The sequence below is a fragment of the Streptopelia decaocto genome (genome assembly GCF_964273445.1).
Source record: "Streptopelia decaocto genome assembly, chromosome: 4".
Taxonomy (NCBI): Eukaryota; Metazoa; Chordata; class Aves; order Columbiformes; family Columbidae; genus Streptopelia; species Streptopelia decaocto.
This window is the reverse complement of record NC_138658.1, coordinates 64,712,745-64,737,780: the sequence shown is the minus strand read 5'-3', so window position 1 is coordinate 64,737,780 and position 25,036 is coordinate 64,712,745. Positions and strand designations below refer to the sequence as shown.

Sequence of the window (25,036 nt, the reverse complement as noted above, 5' to 3'; positions counted from 1 at the left end):
TGGTATTATAATATCCCTGAAAATGAGTTGTTGTACCTGAATACAAATTATTTTGCACCAGTAAGCCTGCAATTATATGGTTACTGTTGCAGTAAAAAATAATGATAATTCCTGTATTTCACCTAGTCAGTTTTGTACTTATAGGGTGATCCTCATATAAATAATTTTTTAAATGTTTCATTTGATGGCTCTACATATAGCTAAATGGAAAAAATTAGCCAGATTAAACATGATAGAGCATTTTTAAGATATCATACAGCATAAATAAATATTTAGAGTAGTGTTGGGCATTTTTTGTTTGAGTATTTTAAAGTGTCTGCTTCTGAATTGACATTTGAAGGGAAATACTTAATATATGAATAACACCTGTTGGACAAAATTACTGACCTGGCCAACTTCAAGTGTATTTGGAAATACTAATACCTGGACCATGTCAAGCATAACTAGCTTAAAAGTCTTAAAAAAAAATAAATCACTGTTTCCTTTTACATATGAGGGCACCAAACCATAAGCAAAGTGCTCCCTTCATCTACCTAGCAAAGGAAGGTAGAAAAAAGAAGCAACCCTGGTTGTTTCTGGAAATGAGAGCATGTTCCTTGTTTCTCTTCCCTCCATACCCATTTCCTACCCTTCTCACAACTGCTGTGATGTATTTTCGCTTTTTCTGGGGAAGATGCTACAGTGCGTAAAAGACTGCACCTGCTCTCAACATGGCCCTAAGAAACAGAGTTTACTGACTTAAAGCAGGTGGCCGCTCCTCAAAAAAGACAAGCTCATGAGATAAAAAGCATTTAACACCAAATGGCCTAGGAATTGCTGTAACAGCAAATATTGGTACTGTGAATTCAAAATGCCAAAGGAAAAGGCAGAGGGAGCTGCTTTCTGAAGCTAGCTGGGAGGGACAGAGCATAGCTACTGAAGCAGTTGGCCCTGATGGAAGAGAGAAGGTGCTGAGAATCACCTTGAGCTCTGTGCAAAAGAGCAAGCTGAGCTGCATGGAGTCTCTGCCATATCAGATACCTCCTGCAGCAACACCCTGCAGAGGCCTAAGGTTGCTGTAGCAACCACAGTAATTTAAGAAATATTGAGAGAGAGCAATTGTACCAGCAGCAATAAAATAAAAAAGTAGAGCACATCTTAAAACATCCTCCTGCTCTCAGAAAGCAGAAAAGGCCACAGAGCAGCCATAAAGGAAGAAGGCAGTTTAAGGAAAGCATGATACCCAGCACAGTTTAAGAAAGATGTGATACAGAACAAGGTGTTAAATGTTGCAGGATGATAGAGCACAATAGAGCCCAAACAGTAAACAGCAAGTCAATAGAGATTAGAGGTCTTGCATCATTTGTTGCTGTTTCTGCTGCCAGGTACTTCCAGAAGGACAGTAATAGGAAAAGTCGCTAGCAACAAGGCTTCTAAATGAATGGTAAAAGCAAGACTGACTCACAGAGGAAGACACTTGAAATGGTGACTGATTTACCATGTTGTGCTTTTGGCTATGGTATAATCAGTCATTTTTAAATGGGTTTCTTTCTTTCTCTGTCTGTGGAAGGAAAAACAAGGTGATTGGTCAGAAGTTTGCATTCATTTGGGAAAAATAAGCCTGTTACGCCAAGGACTCTTCCATTGCATTTGACAGCTGCAAAATAAGTATTTAAGTTTAGAGAGGACTTATGCATGAGTCCTGTCTTGCATTAAACATGTTCTCTCAGGGCTCTGAAACTCTATTGTCACCCACACAGATCTCCAAAGCAGGTTCACAGGAACACTGCAGCCATATGAACTTACAAGGAAGTCAGATGTTTCTAGAAATATCATAGAAACATTCACCAGTTTTCTGAATGCCATGGAGAAGAGTGGATCCAACAAACCTTTGGAAAACATGTAGGCTTGGTTTATTTTTCTGCATGATGTGGAAGGGTGAGAGCCCCTTTGAAAGGGCAAAGATAGTAGAGGTGTAAATGGGGAAGCTTTGAAGAAAGGAGTGCAGGTGATCTTTGTGATGGTCAGCATGATTTGGATATATCTTCAACTGCTTATCCTATACCTCACTTGTACTCCTGGACCTCCATTTAGTTTGACATGACAGTCCATCATTGTATTGTGATAATAAATGATCACATATCTCTAGATGCCCTGATTTTTGAGGGATTCTTGAGCACCATTCTGCACTAGCAATGTATTCTCCTACTGAACTTAAAGAGGATTTCTTTTGGAAACTACTGAACTGAATAAGAACCATGCTATGGAGGACCATGCTGTTCTGTGTGAAGTATTTCAGGCCTCTGTAAAATGAAAATCATTTTTCTGCAGGGAAGGCCAAGAGCCATCAAAATCCTGTGTGTGAGCTCAATGCATAACTACAGAAGTAGCTCACCAGCACTCAGCAGGCATATACTCCAGAATTATTGAAATCGAGATCTAGATAGCTATTGCTTGGTCAGTTACTGAAGTTATATTTCATCGTCAAATGTATTCCTGTGAGCAATGGTTTCTCATATTTTTATAATATGATTTTCTCTGACTGCATGGCCTTGTATTTACCCATATAAAAATTTAAAACCTTGTTGTAGTCTTTATTATAGGAAAGAAAGGTCATCTACTCATGTGTAAACAAACCATTAATCTTCTCTGTGTCAGCAAAAGCCTGTTGAATTGAACAAACATTTACTCAATGATCATAATTACAGTGTATGTCTGTTTATACAGTCCCAAGTGTATTGAATCTATGTAAAGTGCCTTTAAAATACTGCAATTATTTTAAAGACACAAATAAATCCAGAGATTTAAGAAGGAGATAATTCTAATAGACTGCCTAAAAAAGTAGCCTGTTTCTACTTTTTTCTTTGTTTTTGTTTGGGGGACTGTTTTTTAAATTCTGCTAAACCCCATTAAGGAGAGTAATTATTATAATCATTTTTACCCAATTAATTTTAGTGAATGTATTGTAATAGAAATTATTTAATGAATAGTCAGAGTCAGTTCATACAGATGATCAGATGTCTTCAAGAAGCAAAAGGCTACAAAACCTACGTTCCTTTACCCTAGCCAGGTCACACCAGAAATACACAAAGAAATTCTCTACTGGATTTTTAACTGCTAAAAAAAATTGATTCTTACCTTTCCAAAACTCCCTTTCCCAATAGCCCGCAATATTTGAAAGTGGTCGAAATTAACTGCAAAATAAAGGAGAGAAGATAAGGAAAATAGTTTGTAGAGTGCTAAGTCAGAATTGGAAATCAAATAAGTAACATTTCCAACTGCCATTTTACCATGTGTTATTTACTTTTTGTCTTAAAGCACCGAACATATTTAATATCTAGCAATGAGAAGGTTTGCTTTAAAATACGCTCCATTCATTTTATTCATCAACCCAACTTTGATGTTTCCAGTGCCCAGTATCTCCAAAAAGAAACATATCTCTGTCCTAAACAAGTAAGGAGACAATAAGTTAGCATTATGCAGCCATTAGCAAAAGCTGCTCAGCATTTTCCAGAAAGATTAAGATCTATTAAAAGGGTACTGAATAATTCAGATAAGTAACACCGTCTCCTTACACACATGTAATAATATAAGGATAGTATTGTTACAGAAATCACTCTGCAGGATAATTCTATATTCTGTTACAGTGATGGAAACTTATCCAATGATGAGCTAGCAAGATCAGCCCCTCTGAACTTTCCTGCCTTAATACAATACATAACGCTAATATTGTAAGACTGTTTCATAGATGTAACATAAGTTGGTTTTGGAGATTTCATTTTAACTTGGCAGTAGAATGGATTTCCTCATACTTCATGAAAATCTGAAGGTACATTGTGCCCTAGACACTGAAGTGGTTTGCTGTGAAGGCGAATGAGAGATTTCATTTCTTAGAAATGTCATTATTGTTGGTGTTGCCTGAGACCGAACAAAGCATGACCTTAAAATCTCTGGCTCATTGGTAGGTCTGAGAGTTTAAAAAAAATTCAGAAACTTCCTGAAGAAAATTGATACAGAGCCACTGAAATGCAAACATGACAATGTGTGATGCAGTTTTTACAGTCACTTGTCAGAAAAGAGTCACACTTAGAGCTGAGCTCAGTGAACCAGAGTTGACAAAGTTCGGTGCGACTTAACTGTTGGTTTTTTTTAAATTAAAACTTTCTTATGTTCCTGCCTTTGGTCACGCATCTCTATTTATCTTGCCTGTTATTGCCATAACAGTTATTAAAAGATTATAGAGACAGGCTGCCACTGGAAAAATGTGGTAGCATGAAAAAATACAACAAAAGTGTGACTCACGTCATGATGAAGAAGAAAATCTTATAACACTAATAACACTTTAAATATCTGTCAAAAAGTTGTGTCAGCTTAAGCTAAGCATTGACTAGGAAGTTGCAAGGTTGATATATATCAAGACACTGAAAAGAGCTAAAATATTATTTTCATTTTGGCGGAAATATCTCATTTAAACTATTAATGCCACTTATATTTAAGCATTTGTTTATTTATGCTTGCTTACATTGTCTTCAAGGAAACATGGTTGCTCCTTTCATTAGTGCAGCTATAGCAACCACCTTCCTGCTAATTGCTGGAGACCAAATCAAATCCAGAGCTGACAGAGCTGAAAGCAGCAGACACTAGCAAACAAAGATGGTAATTCCGAATACAGCAGTTTTAGGATTTGAATACAAAAATGGAAATACATGACCTTGCAAGGGATTTATAAGCTACTTGGAAAATGGAAAACAATTTTTGTGCTGAATCATGTACATTAGGGTTACACATATGGTTGAGAACCAAGACTGTCCATCAACGATCTGCAGCTGGAGTCTCTGCCCACAGATTTTACATGTGGGGCATCATCTCGTAATTCCTGCTGATCAGTACTGATGTGGTGGACAAGATGGTCAGTTTAGCAAAACCACATTCCACTCAGACTTACGTCAACTTAGACGTAAGTTCTTGTTCCCACAGGTCATCCCTTGCAAGTACATCTTCCTGGGGATTTGAAAGCTTAATGACTGGGATCTTTAAAGTTGAATTCAAAGTAGGAATTCAACACAGCATTGAAAAAGGTTCAAAACAATGTGTTAACCTCATTCATTTCTTGGATAGGGAAAACTCAGCAATTTTTCTCTCTAGCATGCAGGTGTTGTCTGTGTCACTCATTGGTTTTCAAACCTGATATTTCCTGTTTATTTTACCATGTTTAAACAAACATGTTCCTTGAAGAAAGCTCAGTTTGAGTTTGTTCTTTACCTTGCAGTCATTCAGCTGAGGCCACTTCCCAAAAGCAACTGGAAAACTGTTGATATAGTCTGTAATTCTCTAAATTTCAGTCAAGCTACATTTCAGTAAGACTGGACTATTTGCTTGTCCTGAAGTGTGCCTGGTTTTGAAATACAACAGTTTGATGAATTATTTTGTTTTTGTAAAACTAAGATTAAGCATCTATTTTTAGCTATAAGAGGGACAATTTCATTGTCCATAGAATTTCTATTTCTTTCTACTTCCTTCTTTAATGGTGCTTATTGCTCTGAATGACTAAAACAACTTTTTTTAATTGGATTTAATTGTAAATTGGACTTTTGTAAGAAAGAAATGATTAAATGAGGTATTAGGCCATGGAATTTAAGATGGATTACTAGTAAGACAAATAGGTGTTTAAAACACTCAGCCACAATAATTGATCAAATTTTCTGAATGTTTATATTTAACATTAATAGAAAGTGGGATGTCACGCTTTCGGATCTTCAGAAAAAGAGAGTATTTTCCTTCTAGTTTTCTGTCCCACAAGCCTTTCCTTAAATCAAGAGACAATTATTGCAACACATTTTGTGCAAGAGAGAAAGAAAGATAATTTTAAGCGACTGTGGAAGTATGCAAACACATGTTTGAAATAAGCTAGACTTGCAGCCACTGTGGTTAATTCACTAAAATGAGATAACTTGGTCTCTTTTGATCATTCAAACACACAACATTGTAGATTCAAAAACTGGTAAGTTCCTCCCTTGATATGTTGGAAAGGATAATAAAAGGGAGAGTTTTGCAGTTGAGACCAATACCAAATTCAGCTTAGTCAAACTAATATGCTTTAGGCAACAGTCCTATCAACAACAGATCAGCCATGCAGAAGTCACATTAGCACCAGGGCCCTGATAAACAGTGAACGGTCAAGCCCAGTTCACTGACACCTTATTATTACACTAGTCATTCTCCTCAGGTGTTTTCTTTGGGTGTTTTTAATCTCACACTCTCAAAATTTTTGGCTTATTTTGCTCATCACACTTATTTTTTTAGGTTCTGTATATGCTTTTTGTCCCTTTTGGTGAAAATTCAGCACCACAGGGTTACCACTTATTCTGAGAAGAATAACAGCTCACCATGACCTCTGGCATTTCCAATATTTAAAGTATCAGATCAGCCACTGCCATTTCCTCTGTGCAATGAGAATATCACAAGTATTGTATTCTTGTCCTCTAAAACATGATGTGTCTAACTTTCGTGGAGCCTGGTGTTGTAGCTAATGACATTTTTCCAGTGCAAGGATCCCACTGAGATAATGGATACTTTCTTCAGTAACGGTAATGTGACTAGTACTCTTTCAAAAATAGCTTTCTTGGTATCCATTACTCAAGAAGAAAAAGAAATACTTTCCAACTTTTTGAGTACTTCTTTCATTTTGCTACTACACCATACTTTGGAGATCTTAGATATCAGCTCTGAATTTGAATCTTAGAGTCCAGACATTTTTCAGAAATCAAAACTAGTTTATATTGTCTTCATCTAATTTTTTTACACAGGCAAATTCACAGAGTGAAACTGAGGATTAACAACAGTATGAGGGAGTTTCCTTTCAGCTTCATTGTTTTTCATCAAGTTGGAAAAATTGAAAAGTATTATAATCTCCCACCTTCATCCCTAAAAACAGTCATTATTAACTAAAAACTGAGAAGGATTATGGAATAAAAGAGATATTTAGCTAACTAAGGGAGAAAATAGATCAGCATTTATGGCATCTGTTGCATGAATATTAGGTATTAGAGTGACTGATGCCTGTTAATTTCAGTAATGAGCTATATATGCATATAAATCAACATATCTTGTTTCTTTCAGTTTAGTCGTGCTCAAATAAATCTTAAATGAACTCCATTGCACAGCTTCAAGTCTCTGTTATTAACTTGAGGTGAAAGTATACCTTATTTTGATTATTTTCATGGCTCTGAAGTAGTCTCATGTAGAGCATTTTCCAGTAGTTTGATCTTGAACTAATAAAAGCTTGGATTATGGTAATGAGATTCACAAGCTAAAGGAAAGATTACACCCTGCTTGCCTTCAAAAGACAAAAAGTGTGGTCCTAGCCATTACAGGTACTTCATTAAATATATCAGTATACTCAAAAAGTATCAGGAATATCTAGAAGCACAACTGTTTGTGACCAACTTGGACACAAGAATCCTTTTTCTGCCACAGCCTTCTCATATGACCTTAGGAAAGTGCTTCAATATTTTCTGCACCTTTCTCTAGAAACATGAATCATTACACCTCTAAGCAGCTGAAACAATAGGTACAGGAAGTAGTTTAGTATTGATATACACAAGTAATCAGAAGAGTAGCAACAACCAATTTGGATAATAATACTTTATAAAGCCACTATAAAGAGTGAAATCAATTTTCAAAGTATGAAAAGTGTACACCACTGTGGAAGTGGAGGTACAGAAATCCGTAGATGATTGATTCCAATCCCGTATAATGAGGTGCCATAGAGCTGAGAGCAGAACCTAACTCCCCTTTCAGACCACACCATTTCTCAGTCACATCTTTCCAACTGCATGAGCACTGACAAAGCAAACATTTGATATAAAGCTTTCTAGCAAAAGATGAAATAAACATTTCTTGTTCCACCGCTCCCCATGGATAAAGTATACTTTGGGGAAAATACGCACACCGCAGACTACTGAGTTTTTACAATCATCCTGCAAAAACACTGGATAGTTTTAGAGGAAATGCCCATTACTTTTTACACAAATGAACCAGCTTTATGTACATAATGATATACGTTAAGACAGTAAAGTATTCTATATGCATTCACTTCTGCTGCATTATTCATGAGTGGTACAGTGATTTGAATCAAAATAAACCCCCAAATGAACTGTTAACATCGATGCAGTTCATTACATGTTTAAATTATGACATCACACAAGAACACAAAATTTCTGCTCTTTCATTTGTAGTTTTGCTAATCTAAAATATTCTCATGTTACCCATCATTTGTCCAAGTGTAAATTACATCTTGCTCAAGAGCAATATGTATTTTGAGTGGATTCTACATAGAGCTGACATCTGTTGTTCTTACTGCAGCTGATGAATATTTATGGCATATATATGTGATTAGTCCAAATATAGTCAATAACCATTACCTGAAAAACCCTAGTATCCCCAAGAGAAAATATCCAATCCAACATGGTCAAAAGACAGACATACACATGTTTTGTATCACAGAAAAGAAATTAGGGCCCTTTCAGTTTAAAAGGAAAAAAAAAAAAAAGTAAGATCTTGATAAACATCCAGAGTTAAATCCAGACATTGTCCTTCTCCAGCTGATTCCCACTAATTAATTTGGACTGTCTAGTGGTAGCCAAAACCAGAACATGACTACTGAGACTCTAGGAGGTCTACAGTAAAGCCATATTTCTAACACAAGGAGCATTTCAGAACATTTAACTTTGTTCTCACTGATCCTAACAGAAAACAGAAACAATGAAATGTGATGTGGCCATCAGCCAAGCAAATAGAATTTCGTTTAGGTCTGAGCACTGTCTTAGATGTTGCAGGTCTGTTTCAGGGTGTTTTAATCTTTCCTGTTTCTGTGTGAATCAGAAAAACAGAGCACTAACTAAATCAGATTTTCCTTCTATATTTGGCCTGTATGATCTGACCTGAACCCTGTTGGACAGCACTGCTATTAGGATTTCAAACTACTTGTGCAGTCTTCTTTATATGCCTGTCTGCTTTTCAGATTCTCCAGCTTTTTCCAGAGAATGTCAAGAGGCTGTGCTGCCAGAACTTCACTATGTCTCAGCAGCCATCAATGCTTGTTAAAATTGCTACTGTACTTCCACACAAAAACACAAGGATGAATAACCGAATAGACACAGTCATATATATTCAGCACTCATGATGGAGTCACCAGCTGGAACGGATATAGACAGGACAAACATGAATAGTGCTTAAAAATCACATTAAGGGGCAAAAAAAAAAGTTAGAGTAGTCATAAGCAGTCACATTCCATCATGTTCTTCAAGTGCACTTGAGAAGAAAGATGCTGTTCAAATTAAGCATGAAATGAATTTTTGTTGACAGAATGATAAAGTCAGGCCTGTCGTTGAGGTGAGCAAAGAATACAAGATCTGCATAGCTTCATTAGCTTTCTGAATGGAATGGGACATTCTATACATTAATTGATTGGGGAACCTACTAATTAGAAACAGTTACATAATTAAATTATGAGGAAAAAAACAGTTTCAGAGCTGGTTTTATAACATTAATGATGTACCATGGTGTTTTCTTTCAGTGTATTTAGGGCTTTTGCATTTAAATTACATCACAATGCCTCAATTCTTCAAGATAAATGAGTGTTTTCGTCTCAATATAAACTGTTTCTAATTATTATGTTAATAATTATTATCATTATCCAAAGTTTATTTGCAATTCGAAATAACTGAAGATCTGTGTATGCCAAACCGGTTTTATTTAAAATTCACCTGATTTTGTTTTGAACTTTAGAATGCCTTTTGGTCTGATCATGTTTGCAGACTGGATGTATGGAAAATGTATTTCCTGTCTCTTAGGAAGTTCTGATACTCAAGCATTAGTTTACACTAAAAAAAAAAAAAAAAAAAAAAAAAAAGTGGTTTTTAGTGGAGCAAAGTGATTATTACTATTGATTTTCAAAAAATGTAATTTTCCTACTTTATCAGTTGAACTAGGGTATTTCATTTTGAACTGATAGCGTTTTTTTTCATTTTAAAATATCACAAGCAGATTACAACAATAATCAGCTTCCACCCTGCTGCTACTCCAGAATAATTTCAGAATAATGTCCATACTACAAAAGGAAATGCATCCTTCAGTTTCCTTAGTCAAAGTGAAACATTTCTGCATCATCAAAAGACTTTCATTTCAGACATTTTCATTGATCCAAAGTGGTTTCTTTCACAGTAGTTCAGTACTATACTGTGCTTCCTTAAGATGATGGCTATGTCCATCTACAAGATGAGGTCATTGGCTGGACTATATCTCCCACTACGTAGGTTTACCCATAGCACTTACACGATACACACTTTGTTCACTCTGAGGTGGTGGTGGGGGATATGTGAACAAGCACAAGATTTGGATCTACAGAAGTGACTAGGAGTATCACATTCCAACACCTTGGTGTTGTACCACAGAAAAGCAGTGAAGCTTTGAACTAACCCAAAAATAACATCAGTTTGAGAAGGCAAACTTGAATTCCATTCAAACTTTCCAAACAAGCTTGGTTTTCCCAGCATAAGGTTTAATTTTTGTAAAGGAAAATAATGGCATTTTGATTTGGCAAAAAGTTTCATTACCCATTAAAAAGTTATTCAGAGGAAAAGTCTGTTCCAAAAATAGAGTTTTACTGAAATTAACAATGATGTTCTGTAAAACATATATATATATATATATATATATATATATACACGGAGTTCCTTCTTATCTTGCATCTATGTCACCTTTCAAACATGATGAAGTAGAAGCAACCTCTTCCCTAGATTGCCAGAAATGGGGAAAAAACCTCAGTACTATGGTGTTGGAAAAGTATCATTTCATACCTGTCTTATTGCTTTATCAGTAAATATGTGATACCATAGGTAAAAGAGTCAGCTAAATAATATCTGCTGTGATACAGTACAGGAATTCTTATTTCCTTATGTTAATCCTCCTACAAGATAGTACTCTTTTTTTAATGAATCTATGATTCACATACAATTTAACTACACATCAAATTCACAGAATATTTAGATGACACACAATTTGTTCATCAAAAACAGTGCCAACATCATGGGGTTCTACACCATATTGAGTGAAATCTACCTCACATGGTATCATTAAAAGTGTGGTTTTTTCCTAAAGGGATGAGGAATTTTCTGAATATGATAGTTAAAATTAGTACACACAACAATCTAACAATTTCGAATCTAACAATTATAAAAACAGACTAAAATAATTTGGCAAATCAGCTAATGATTTCCACTGTTAGAGAAAGAAGCGTGTGTTGCCACAAGCAGAAATAAATTCAAAATCCCAAAGAAAACTAACATTTGAAAACTACCAGACTGTTTAAAAAAAAAAAAAAAAAAAGATGATAGCACTGATTCTCAAAACTTTGCTTTCCTTTTAATTCTGTCAGAGAACATAGTTTCTTTTCTAATGCTATTCTATAAAAGCTGAAAAAAAATGAAGATGTGATTCTGAATTCACAGAATCACAGAGGAGAGGAAACTGTGACTCCTTCATAAACAAGAATCTGTTTGAACCCAAGATTAAATTAAAATTTCTCCCCAGAGCTGTTTACATCTCTAATAAGCCAAAACAAAATCATACTGCCATTAAATACATCTAATCTGAAAAGGCTATCAAGCTGAAACCTGTAAAACAAAGTTTGTTCCTTGGGAAAATAGAATAAGCTTCAAATCATTACAGCTTTTCTTTGAGAGAAGTTTAAACTGAAACTACTGAATGCCATCCTACAATCTCAATACCTCTCCTGAGAAATTTGAGATACATCACCAAAACAAAACTGAGAAAAGTCACCCTGATGCTTTGAGGGATGTGGTTGTCATCTTCTGTGAGCCACTGGGAGGGATTTACTTGTAGCAGAGACAAAACATTGAAGTCAGCACAAAAAGTCTTATAGCTGTAAATTGCAGTAGGATTTTGATCTAAGGACGCTGTCATTAGTTTTTGGCAAAAGTTTCCTGAATGGTTGCCCTTACAGTGGCCTCAGTAAGGGCTTCACCAGAAGCTGTGGGGACTGCAGGGGTTGTTGTTACTGTTATCCTGGGGAGAAACAAAAGTTTGTTACTCTGTGGAAGGTGTGGAAATGTTTGGCTGTTGCTTTTCTCCACACAAATTTTAACACTGATCTGATGAAATCAGCTATTCCTTTCTGGAGGATTGTGCACTAATAGGTGTTTAGCAGCATAGGTTAACTGTACTGATCAGACAAATTCTTATGACTGCATATCTCTCCCACGGTCCTTCCTGGGAGCATTAGATTAAACAATAAAGTCAATTTTATGTAACCATAAAAATTAATAATCTGAGAGTTTAGTGTGCTGCCTCTACAGTGCTCAGGCAGCTTGCTCTGTTTCAGAGGCATACACAGATACTTTGAGGTGGCTATAAAAAAGGGAGCAATTGAAAAGCAAGTTTTAGCCAGCCGTGGTTTGCTTGAGCAAATGTAGGAAGAGGTGAGAAGGAAAAAATTACTCTTTTAAATAAATAATGTTAATCTGAAGGATAAAAAAGTAATATGAAAGTTCTGATCTTTTGATTAAGATTTTGATTTAAATTCCAATGAAAGCAAACAGAAAGTTATCTAGACTTGGGGTTTTCTCATATTTTTCTTTGTGCCCTCTTTCCATTTTACTTCTTTTCCACTGGAGAGGAAGTGAAAGAATTATAAAATCAAAAGATCTTCACTGATCTCAGCTGAAATTAAAAATCCCTCACTATTGATTAACGATAATTTTTGTATTCTTGTCTATCTGTGTCCATGTATAGAGTGTGTGCATTTCTGATTGTTTTGTTTGTGTGTTTTTCTGAAATCAGTACATTTCTATAAATATTACATTTCATTTTGCTTTTAGCTTTTCATGGGAAAGACTTCTATTTTTAGAGAGTCTAATAACGAGAAGTAGAAAATACTTATATTTCCCAACATCAGGAACATTTAGGGCTTACACACACAACCAACTTATCTCTAAAACTACGTCATTGACACTGTTTTTCCATTTTCACAGTATCACAGTATCACAGTATGTTTGGGATTGGAAGGGACCTCAAAAGATCATCTAGTCCAATCCCCCTGCTGGAGCAGGAACACCTAGGTGAGGTCGCACAGGAACATGTCCAGGCGGGTCTTGAACGTCTCCAGAGAAGGAGACTCCACAACCTCCCTGGGCAGCCTGTTCCAGTGCTCTGTCACCCTCACTGAGAAGAAGTTTCTTCTCAAATTTAAGTGGAACCTCTTGTGTTCCAGCTTGATCCCATTACCCCTTGTCTTATCATTGTTTGCCACTGAGAAGAGTCTGGCTCCATCCTCATGGCACTCACCCTTTATATATTTATAAACATTAATAAGGTCCCCCCTTAGTCTCCTCTTCTCCAAACTAAAGAGACCCAGCTCCCTCAGCCTTTCTTCATAAGGGAGGTGCTCCACTCCCTTAATCATCTTCGTTGCCCTACGCTGGACCCTCTCCAGCAGTTCCCTGTCCTTCTTGAACTGAGGGGCCCAGAACTGGACACAATATTCCAGATGTGGTCTCACCAGGGCAGAGTAGAGGGGAAGGAGGACCTCTCTCGATCTACTAACCACCCCCCTTCTAATACACCCCAGGATGCCATTGGCCTTCCTGGCCACAAGGGCACAGTGCTGGCTCATGGTCATCCTGTTGTCCACCAGGACCCCCAGGTCCCTTTCCCCTACACTGCTCTCTAATATGTAATCTCCCAACCTATACTGGAACCTGGGGTTGTTCCTGCCCAGATGCAGGACTCTACACTTGCCCTTGTTAAATTTCATCAGGTTATTCCCTGCCCAGCTCTCCAGCCTGTCCAGGTCCCGCTGGATGGCAGCACAGCCCTCCGGCGTGTCAGCCACTCCTCCTAGCTTGGTGTCATCAGCAAACTTGCTGATAGTACACTCAATTCCCTCGTCCAAGTCGTTAATGAATATATTGAATAATATTGGCCCCAGCACTGACCCTTGGGGCACTCCACTAGATACTGGCCTCCAACTAGACTCCGCACCATTGACTACCACTCTCTGGCTTCTCTCCCTAAGCCAGTTTGCAACCCACCTCACTACTCTATTGTCTAGACCACACCTCCTCAACTTAGCTGTGAGGATGCTGTGGGAGACTGTGTCAAAGGCTTTACTGAAGTCAAGGTAGACAACATCCACCGCTCTGCCACCATCCATCCACCTTGTTACATTCTCATAAAAGGCTATGAGGTTGGTCAAGCATGACCTACCCTTGGTAAAGCCATGCTGACTGCCCCTAATAACCCTCTTATCCTTGATATGCCTTGAGATGGCACCAAGGACAAGCTGTTCCATTACTTTCCCAGGGACAGAGGTGAGGCTGACCGGTCTATAATTACCCGGGTCCTCCTTCTTGCCCTTTTTGAAGACTGGAGTGACATTTGCTTTCCTCCAATCCTCGGGCACCTCTCCCGTTTCCCAAGACTTGGCAAAGATGATGGAGAGCGGTCCAGCAATGACTTCAGCCAGCTCCCTCAGCACCCGCGGATGCATCCCATCTGGACCCATGGATTTATGAATGTCCAGACTATTTAATTGCTCCCTAACCCAGTCCTCATCGACTAAAGCAAACTCCTCCATTGACCTGGCTTCATCCGGGGTCTCAGGGGTACAGGGCTCCCCAGGACAGCCTCCGGCAGAGTAGACAGAGACAAAGAAGGCATTCAGTAATTCTGCCTTCTCTGTATCTTCTGCCACCAGGGCACCCACCCCATTCATCAGTGGGCCTACATTGCCTCTGGTGTTAGTTTTATCTGCTATGTATTTGAAAAAGTTCTTTTTGCTGTCCTTGACCCCTCTCGCCAGCTGTAATTCTAAGGAGGCCTTGGCTATCCTAGCTGCCTTCCTATATCCTCTAACAGCAGCCTTATATTCCTCCCAAGTGGCCAGCCCCTGCTTCCATGACCTGTAAACTCTCCTCTTCTGCTTGAGCATACCCAACAGCTCCCTATCCAACCACGCAGGCCTCCTGGCTCCCTTCCTTGACTTCCTACGTGTGGGGATGCTCTGATCCTGAGCGTGGAAGAAGCAATCTCTGAATGCCACCCAGCTATCTTGGGCCCCTTTTCCTTCAAGCAGTCTTGCCCATGGGATTTCCCCCAGCAATTGCTTGAAAAGGCCAAAGTTAGCCCTGCTGAAGTCCAGGGTTGCAATTCTACTTGCTATTCTGTTCCTGCCACATGAGATGCTGAACTCCACCATCTCGTGGTCACTGCAACCCAGGCAGCCCTCAACCTTTACTGCTTCGACCAGACCCTCCTTGTTAGTGAGGATGAGATCCAGCAGTGCACCTCTCCTAGTCGGCTCCTCCACCATCTGCATGAGGAAGTTATCATCAATGCACTGGAGGAACCTCCTGGACTGTGGCTGGCTGGCTGAATGGTCCTTCCAGCAAACATCAGGGAAGTTAAAATCACCCACAACAACCATGGCCTGTGACTGTGAGGCCACTCTCAGCTGCCCATAGAAGGCCTCATCAACTTCCTCAGCCTGATCTGGCGGCCTGTAGCAGACGCCCACAACAGTGTCAGCCCTGCCAGCCTGCCCCTTGATCCTGACCCATACACTCTCAACTCGCTCGTCATCCGCTCCTGGGCAGAATTTAGTACATTGTAGTTGCTGTCTCACATAGAGAGCAACTCCACCACCACGCCTGGCTGGCCTGTCTTTCCTGAAAAGGGCATAGCCATCCATGACCACATTCCAGTCATGTGAACTGTCCCACCATGTTTCTGTAATTGCCACCAGATCATAATCTCCCGACCGAACATAGGATTCTAGCTCCTCCTGCTTATTCCCCATGCTGCGCGCATTGGTATACAGGCATTTCAGGGAGCGAGCAGAGCACACCAGTTTCTCCCTAGGGGCATAGGAGGCCACCCGGTCCTCATCAGTTTTAGATTGCAGCCCCACTGGGACAAGCCCAACTACAACCCCATCCCCCTTCGAGCCTAGTTTAAAGCTCTCCAAATGAGCCCAGCTAATTCCTGCCCCAGCATCCTTTTGCCCCTACGAGATAAACCTTTCCCACGTGACAGTGTCCGGACTGGTGTCTTATAAAACCAACCATTATCAAAAAATCCAAAGCCCTGCCTGTAGCACCAGTCTTGGAGCCAACCATTTAGAGAGTGAATTTTCCTATTCCATCCCACATCATCACTTGAAGATGGAAGGAGTGAAGAGAAGATCACTTGAGCCCCTGAGTCTTTCACCATCCTTCCCAAGACCTTGAAATCATTCTTCATCCCCCTCAGACTACGGGAAGCAGCTTCCTCCCCATCTGTCTGGAAGACCAGCAGCGGGTAGTAGTCCGTCGGGTGCACCAGTTTGGGGAGCTCTCTAGCGATGTCCTTGATCCGGGCTCCAGGGAGCCCGGATCCTTGTCAAGTGATGCAATGACAAGAGCATATGATCGTCCAAGTAAAAGATTTTCTCTTTGAAAACCTGACAAGAAAATGAGGTAATCACATGGACACCATCTCTGGCACACTGCTGGCAGCAGGAACAGGGAGGAGAGCAGGAGCGCCCGTTTTGGTGAAGATATGGACCTTTAGATGCGATTAAGTCAACCATGACACCTTATGGTAACCTACAAGTCTAGTTTTGTTAGAAGTCTAATTTCAAGAGCAGTAGAATAAGATATTCACCTTCCCAAGAGAGTTATAATACTTTTTAGTACATAATTGATGTATTTTACAGAAATTGTTTGTTTTATACAGAAATAGAGATCAAACTCTAATCCCTGTCCCACTAAAATATACTGACTCTAATACTTGCATTTCTTTCTCAAATATAAGCGAACATAGGCAATAAAGGTAAAGACAAACTTAAAATGATCTGCTAAGCTGGTCTTTTGCCTTAGATGGCTATCCCAAGAAGGCAACCAATTAGCTTACTGAAAATAGGTAGGAATAATAACAAACATCCTATGCGAGAAAGATTTAAGCTAACGTAATCTAAAGTACAACTGCTATTATTTGAAGGTAAAGTTGCTCATTTAAGATACTTAATTTTACATTGTTTCTTATTAATAAACAAGGGGAAAAAAGTCAACTAGAGCTGACAGAGCCAGGCAGAAAACAGGAGGAATGTGAAATGTATTGCCTTTGCAAAAAGTCAGCTGGACAATCTAGTAGGGATCAAGCCCAAGTTGATAGCAAGTCCTCCTGGGCAGTGTAGTATAAAACAAGAAAGAATTACTATCATCTATTTAACATCACCACTGACAATGTGAGCTGCAAAAATTAGCACAAAGGACGACATGTTTTACTTGTCTTTTGGGGGGATAATGCAAGGCCTTCAGAAATCCTGACTATGACTAGTAGGTAATAACTAATGTGAATCTCCCTTGACAGGTACTGAAGATTTAAAATAGCAGTGGCTGAGACATCTTAAAAAAAAAAAAAAGAGAGAGCGACAAAATATAGTAGTGATAAGCATGAATGAAGGCTAACACTGCAAAAGGGCAACTCAATTTATAATAATTCCTGCCTCAGGATATCACCTAAACTAAAAGGCATCAACAAGTTCAGAAAGTGGTAGAACTACAGTGTAGTGCAGAGACAAAGTGGAGAAGAAACTCAGATTGTGACTATGTGCTGGTTTGACTGAGAATGAGTTAATTTTCTTCATGCAGTTAGAAACCTTTCTTTTTCACAGCCAGCATGGTCATTATTTGGACTTAGTTTGAGAACAAGAAGATAACACCCAGCACAGAGCTAATGTTTTTAATTGGTCTGGACTGAGAGCCAAGGACATTCTGAGTGCTCTGGCAACAGGTGTGAGACATCAAGGAAGGGAGGCATGGATGGGGCAGAGCTTGACTGACATCCAGACTGATCAATGAGAGTATTCCATCCCATTAGCGTCATGCTTCAGATTTAAGGAGACGTGGGCCTTCCGCTTTCTTCTCTTCTGCTCTCTCTCATTCTCTCTCCGGGGCACAGCCGGTGGAGTTCCGTGCAGGATGTTTAGTTCAGCTTTTTACCATCTTGCAGAGGCCTCTGAGCCTTTCTGCCTTTTTCCTCTCTTTTCTCTCTCTGTGATTGGCTGTGGGACCAGTTGTTGTTTGCTGGGAGTGGCTGCTCAGCGTGCTCGTGAGGAATTGCCTTGAGTATCTTTTATTACATATATATATTTACTAGTAGTGCAAGTAGTATTTTGTTACTTTATTAAATCGTGTTTATCTCAATCTAAGTTTCTCCCTTCCCTTTCGATTCTCTCGCCTACTGGGTGCGGGGGGAAGGGGGAGAAGTAAGCAGCTATCATGATTGTATGTTGGTAGCTCGGGTTAAACCATGACAGACCAAGAGCTATCTGCTGTAAGCTGATCCCTTGCAGGGGAATCACAAACAAGACGTTCTGTTAATGTTACTTCCATACCCATCAGAGTGATCAGTCTGAAAATAGTAATGTGGTACCACAGGCTGAGAGCAAGATCTTGAATGCTGATGATGGGCCGTCAGCCTAGGTTGTCTTGACCATGTGGTTTAGTGTAATCCTTCAGCAGCATTATTCTAAAACAACCCTTCTCAGCATCTTGTTAGTCTTCTGTTACTATGACTGGTTAATCATCTATACATCAAGCTAAAAAGATAATTGCACTTCAAATACAGGGGGTTTACTTTAAGGTTTAACAGAAAAGTGAAAGGAATTTGCACTGTTAAATGTATTCTTCAACAAGCAGCAAGTAGCCACAGATCGTTGTGAAAGGCCTGTAATGACTGATCAGGGATTTTAAGTACTGATGTATAACTCAGTGCTACAAAAATATCATCAGAAGTCAGATATTACTTAGGATGATCTTGTAAAAAATCTCACCTTTGTTACATACTCATCATTGGTGTCCATCAATGGCCAGATCCTGGGCAACCTCAGAAGCCTAAAGGCCAGAAAAGATTTGGTGGTAGCTGCAAACAGTTATATATTAGTGTTGTTCACTTCCTGTGCACAGGATTCATTGTACACTGGCCACACAAAAGCACATGATTCCCTACCCAGTTAGCTGGCACTAAAGGTACGTGACATGAAGAAATTAAATTTTTAGGTTATTATTAGGTTTGATGCACTGGATAAACATGCAATTGACTTAAGTCCACAACCCTAACCTCATTGCCATATCAAAATCATTAGGATTTAGTCAGACAGTGGCAAAACTTCACGTTAGTTTACCATAACAGAAGGTCTTTGCAACAGATTTAACTGCATCTATATTGTTAGCATATAGCATTCGAGTAACCTATTTTATAGTAGAAAGGCTTCTTTTGCGTGCACTAATTTGTTTTAGTGGAAAGTAATTGGAACTTCTGATATTATCTCAGTCACTCATGCATGTATCCTATTATAAAGCAATAACTGATAAAATTTCACTTTCATAAACTCACAAGTCAGCGAATTTCTATTTTTTAAGATCAGTGAAAGTTTTAATTAATTTAATTTTTCTTGCTCTGCAAACAGTTTTGTTTTGTGGGAGGACAGAGATTTGGTTCAGAAAACCTGTTAACTTAGTGGCAACACTGGAAACGTGAAAATTCATCAAGGAACAATTGAACTGATGTACGAGACCTTATCACAGCCTTTAAATAGCAGGGAGGTCTTTGTGAGACTCCATGCTGTTCATAGCCCTTTTGAAAGGAAAATTTGACATTGAGACTAAGGAGAAAAGTTTCAGACTTGTTCAAATGTAAAGTGTCCTTAAGACCTTTTGCAAGTGATAAAACATAACCATCTTTTGTTGATAAAAAGATGATGTCTAGTTAACCATGTTGGTTACTTACGAATGAGCTGACAAAAAAAATCTCTGAAATCTATTGCAAGGAGAAATAGGCTGACAGGTATTTCCAACAGAAAGGATACTCCTTGAGAAAATGTATTGCTAAAATACAGAAAGTTTAAATTCCACTTCAACTGTAATGGACTTCCCTGTGAGATCAGGAAACACATAATAGACGACTATGAAGCATCTTTTTCAGCTAGACAGTAGGAACATTCGCTTCCCTCAGAGTTACTTTGAGAATACCCTCAATAACTGAACTGGAAGGATCTCTGAAGAAAGTTGCTAAGGTAATAAAATGTCAAATTTCAGTGGACTTAACTGTTTTCTCCCACGATAAAATTTACCAGAGTGATCCTCAGGTGAAGGAAAATTCTTTAAATGAAGTTACCAACAAAAACCTCAGTGAGGCATCAGTCAATCTTATCCATGTGGAGGCCTCTATAATGCCAAACAGGCCAGGGGGATGCTGAGAAACTTATTTGCTCTTGGCTTCTTTGGGTGGTGTCTCTAAGATCACTGTTCTTGCAGAGCAGGATTTCAGAAAATGAGTCTTGGTGCTACGTTCATAGGAGGTTAGGAAGCCATGTAAATAAGATTTTACCCAAACACCTAGAAAAAGTATGAGTCATTCTCTTTTTCTTCTAAATCCAAATCCCAAAAGATGAGGAGTCTGTTTTCAAAACTGGATCTGGAAGAATTATCTCTTCTATTGTTAACCACAACGACAAATGAAACACTGCAGGAAAATAATGATACTAAAGGGTCAGAAAGATTCACATTTCAATTGGGATTGCCTCCCATTCAGCATTTTTAAACATAACCAACCTCATGGGCTTCAAATTAATGATGCCAGTTCTAACTTGCAGTAGAAATGCACCTGAAGTGCAGACCAATACACTTATTTTTCATTTGTCATTGTAATATTAAATCTCATCCCTATGATAGAAGCGATGTTCCCTCAGGAAAAACTTTTCAAAAGAAGTAGGCAAACCTATAGGTTATACATGTGACTGTCCAGGTTTGGTTTATCTTTTGGGATTTGAAAATAGTATCGAAACTGCAAGAATTTCAAGAATATTTGAGCATCATTTCTGAAGATGTCCAGGTATTTGTGTCTCATGGCTCTTCCTCATAAATAAAAAGTCACAAATAGAAACTTGAAAAACAACCTGCGTCTGTCAGGTTTCTAAGGCACTAACTGACCTTGCTGGCCATGACCAGCTTCCACTGCCCCACCACTACAACCATGCTCATGGGCTCAGGAGCCTTATTGCACATCAGGCCCCTGCAAAATGAGGAAGAGCCATGAGGAGCCTGGTGGGGACCTGCCATTCTCAGTCCTCAGCCAAGCTAGACTGTAGGTACAGCTAGGCCTGGCCATACCCTCGGGACACTTGGCTGATCGCATTTACTGTCACTGACATGCTCTGTTCACCTGGCTTGGGGACAGAGTTACAGTCTGGGCTTTACAGCAGTGGGATCCAGCTGCAGGTAGTAAGGTTGAAGAGCAGTAGCTGAGGGTAGTATGGGGATGGGAAACAAGAAAAACTGCCTCTCATTATGGAAAAAGACAACGTTTAATTAAATTCGCAGCACATATAATGGGCACATTTGAGTGCCGGTGATCCAGTACAGAATAGTTAAAGACAATTTCAAGTATTCCATTCCTGCCTGGCCACAAAGAACCTCAGAGTCCAGCAAAAGCTAGATGCCTCTTATGCTAGCAAGACTTCCATCTACTAGTTAGAAAAAAGAACTTACTTTAGGAGAGCTGACCTCCTCCATCAACCCCATCCTTTAGCCAACTCATGATCATCTACCCTCCACAATCAAATTACTTTCACTATGTACTTCAGTACTCAAGTTGTATCTCACCCACCAGTCTCATAAATTTTTAAAACTAAGTTATACTTCTAAAAAAAGTAAAATCTATTTTAGGGATGGAACCTCAAATCCAAACCTCTGAGATTCTGGAGGGACTGACCTGAACCTAGCATTGCAGTTCTGATGTTTTGAGTTATTTGGAACAAAAAAGGGGCTTCTTTTTGATTCTAAATAGAATTCTTACTGTTTCATTATGTGAATCATTTAATTTCATAAAAATCACTTCACTTTGTCTACTATTTTGGAGTAAAAGCAGGTCTCGCAAAGTTTTTTTTTACCTATATGTTCAAAATAAAGCTTTTGTTGATCCGACATGATCGATTTTTCCTAGCTTCAGTTGAAGCAATATCCCAAGTGACTAGTTAACATTAAAACACCTTTCTATTTTGATATTTCACTTTTTGTGACTGTTTTCCTTCAGGGCCTATAGAAGGGTAGAAAAAAAGGCCTGATAGTAACAACTGCATTTAATTCATAAAGACCTTGCAGAATGTCAGTGCAACTCAAATTTCTTCATCTTGGGGTTTATAGGTAAATATTTAATGATGGAATTGAGACTGAAAAAAGATGGGTTGACTACTGTACATACAATGGTCACCTAACCGTAGAAGTTTTTTCACCAGGAGCTGACAACTTATTCGTTGATCACTGCACTACTTACCTCTGGGAAATCCTTCCAGTGACGAAGTAAAAAGAGTTTCAGTCTGATAAAAGTATGCTTATTTATATACCAGAAGCAATTACACGAAAGCTGATAGGACCACATATTGCTGAAAACAGTAAATATGAAGCCAGCACTCCACCTGGTGAGGTGTGAGCAGGTGCAAGATCTGCTCGACATGGTTGTGAAACTTAAGGAGGAGGTTGAGACGCTGAGGACTATGAGGGAGTGCGAAAGGGAGATCGACTGGTGGAGTAACACCCTGACATGCCAGTCGGAAAGGCCCCAGGGAGGTACCCCCCAAAAGGAGAGGGACCTCCTGCCCTCTCAGACAGAGGCAGAAGTCCTGAGACGGCCCCACCCTTGTTGCTGTCAGGCAGAGGTAGGGGACCTAAAAGACGACGAGGGTTGGAAGTGTATTCCGGTTCGGCGTCACGGGCAGCCCCCCTCCCTGCCTGCTTTGTCTCCCCAGGTGCCCCTCCGTCATAGGTTTGAAGCCCTGGATCTTGAAGAAGAGGTAGTTGAGGAGGTGGTGCCAAGCCTGCCTACAAGATCACATAGGAAGAGGCGGTTGACTTCACAACTTAAGACTGCCTCTGATAAGAAGGAAAGAAGGGTGATTGTAATAGGAAATCCCCTTCTGAAAGGAACAGAGGGCCCAATATGCAGAGTTGACCCTCATCTTAGGGAAGTTTGTAGTCTACCTGGAGCCCGGATCAAGGATATCACTAGAGAGCTCCCCAAACTGGTGCACCCGACAGACTACTACCCACTGCTGGTCTTCCAGACAGATGGGGAGGAAGCTGCTTCCCGTAGTCTGAGGGGAATGAAGAACGATTTCAAGGTCTTGGGAAGGATGGTGAAAGACTCAGGGGCTCAAGTGATCTTCTCTTCACTCCTTCCATCTTCAAGTGACGATGTGGGATGGAATAGGAAAATTCAGTCTCTAAATGGTTGGCTCCAAGACTGGTGCTACAGGCAGGGCTTTGGATTTTTTGATAATGGTTGGTTTTATAAGACACCAGTCCGGTCAGTGTCACGCGGGAAAGGTTTATCTCGCAGGGGCAAAAGGATGCTGGGGCAGGAATTAGCTGGGCTCATTTGGAAAGCTTTAAACTAGGCTCGAAGGGGGATGGGGTTGTAGCTGGGCTTGTCCCAGTGAGGCAGCATTCTAAAACTGATGAGGACCGGGTGGCCTCCTATGCCCCTAGGGAGAAATTGGTGTGCTCTGCTCGCTCCCTGAAATGCCTGTACACCAATGCACGCAACATGGGGAATAAGCAGGAGGAGTTAGAATCCTATGTTCGGTCGAGAGATTATGATCTGGTGGCAATTACAGAAACATGGTGGGACAGTTCACATGACTGGAATGTGGTCATGGATGGCTATGCCCTTTTCAGGAAAGACAGGCCAGCCAGGCGTGGTGGTGGAGTTGCTCTCTATGTGAGAGAGCAACTACAATGTACTAAATTCTGCCCAGGAGCGGATGACGAGCGAGTTGAGAGTGTATGGGTCAGGATCAAGGGGCAGGCTGGCAGGGGTGACACTGTTGTGGGCGTCTGTTACAGGCCACCAGATCAGGCTGAGGAAGTTGATGAGGCCTTCTATGGGCAGCTGAGAGTGGCCTCACAGTCACAGGCCCTGGTTGTTGTGGGTGATTTTAACTTCCCTGATGTTTGCTGGAAGGACCATTCAGCCAGCCAGCCACAGTCCAGGAGGTTCCTCCAGTGCACTGATGATAACTTCCTCATGCAGATGGTGGAGGAGCTGACTAGGAGAGGTGCACTGCTGGATCTCATCCTCACTAACAAGGAGGGTCTGGTCGAAGCAGTAAAGGTTGAGGGCTGCCTGGGTTGCAGTGACCACGAGATCGTGGAGTTCAGCATCTTGTGTGGCAGGAACAGAATAGCAAGTAGAATTGCAAGCCTGGACTTTAGCAGGGCTAACTTTGGCCTTTTCAAGCAATTGCTGGGGGAAATCCCATGGGCAAGACTGCTTGAAGGAAAAGGGGCCCAAGGTAGCTGGATTGCATTCAGAGATTGCTTCTTCCACACTCAGGATCAGAGCATCCCCACACATAGGAAGTCAAGGAAGGGAGCCAGGAGGCCTGCGTGGTTGAATAGGGATCTGTTGGGTATGCTCAAGCATAAGAGGAGGGTTTACAGGTCATGGAAGCAGGGGCTGGCCACTTGGGAAGAATATAAGGCTCCTGTTAGAGGATGTAGGAAGGCAGCTAGGATAGCCAAGGCCTCCTTAGAATTACAGCTGGCGAGAGGGGTCAAGGAGAGCAAAAAGAACTTTTTCAAACACATAGCAGATAAAACTAATACCAGAGGCAATGTAGGCCCACTGATGAATGGGGTGGGTGCCCTGGTGGCAGAAGATACAGAGAAGGCAGAATTACTGAATGCCTTCTTTGTCTCTGTCTACTCTGCCGGAGGCTGTCCTGGGGAGCCCTGCACCCCTGAGACCCTGGATGAAGCCAGGTCAATGGAGGAGTTTGCTTTAGTAGATGAGGACTGGGTTAGGGAGCAATTAAATAGTCTGGACATCCATAAATCCATGGGTCCAGATGGGATGCATCCGCGGGTGCTGAGGGAGCTGGCTGAAGTCATTGCTGGACCGCTCTCCAACATCTTTGCCAAGTCTTGGGAAATGGGAG

At 40.2% G+C, this 25,036-nt stretch overlaps 1 protein-coding gene across 2 annotated transcripts in view; it reads right to left on the bottom strand.

The window, feature by feature from the left end:
* STK32B (serine/threonine kinase 32B) overlaps positions 1 to 25,036 on the bottom strand; it is a 175,560-nt gene that overhangs the window by 137,508 nt on the left and 13,016 nt on the right. For both annotated transcript variants that reach the window (XM_082051224.1, XM_082051225.1), the window contains exon 2: positions 3,118 to 3,173. In XM_082051224.1, coding sequence (XP_081907350.1) covers positions 3,118 to 3,173 — 56 coding nt within the window. The remainder of the gene's footprint in view (positions 1 to 3,117; positions 3,174 to 25,036) is intronic.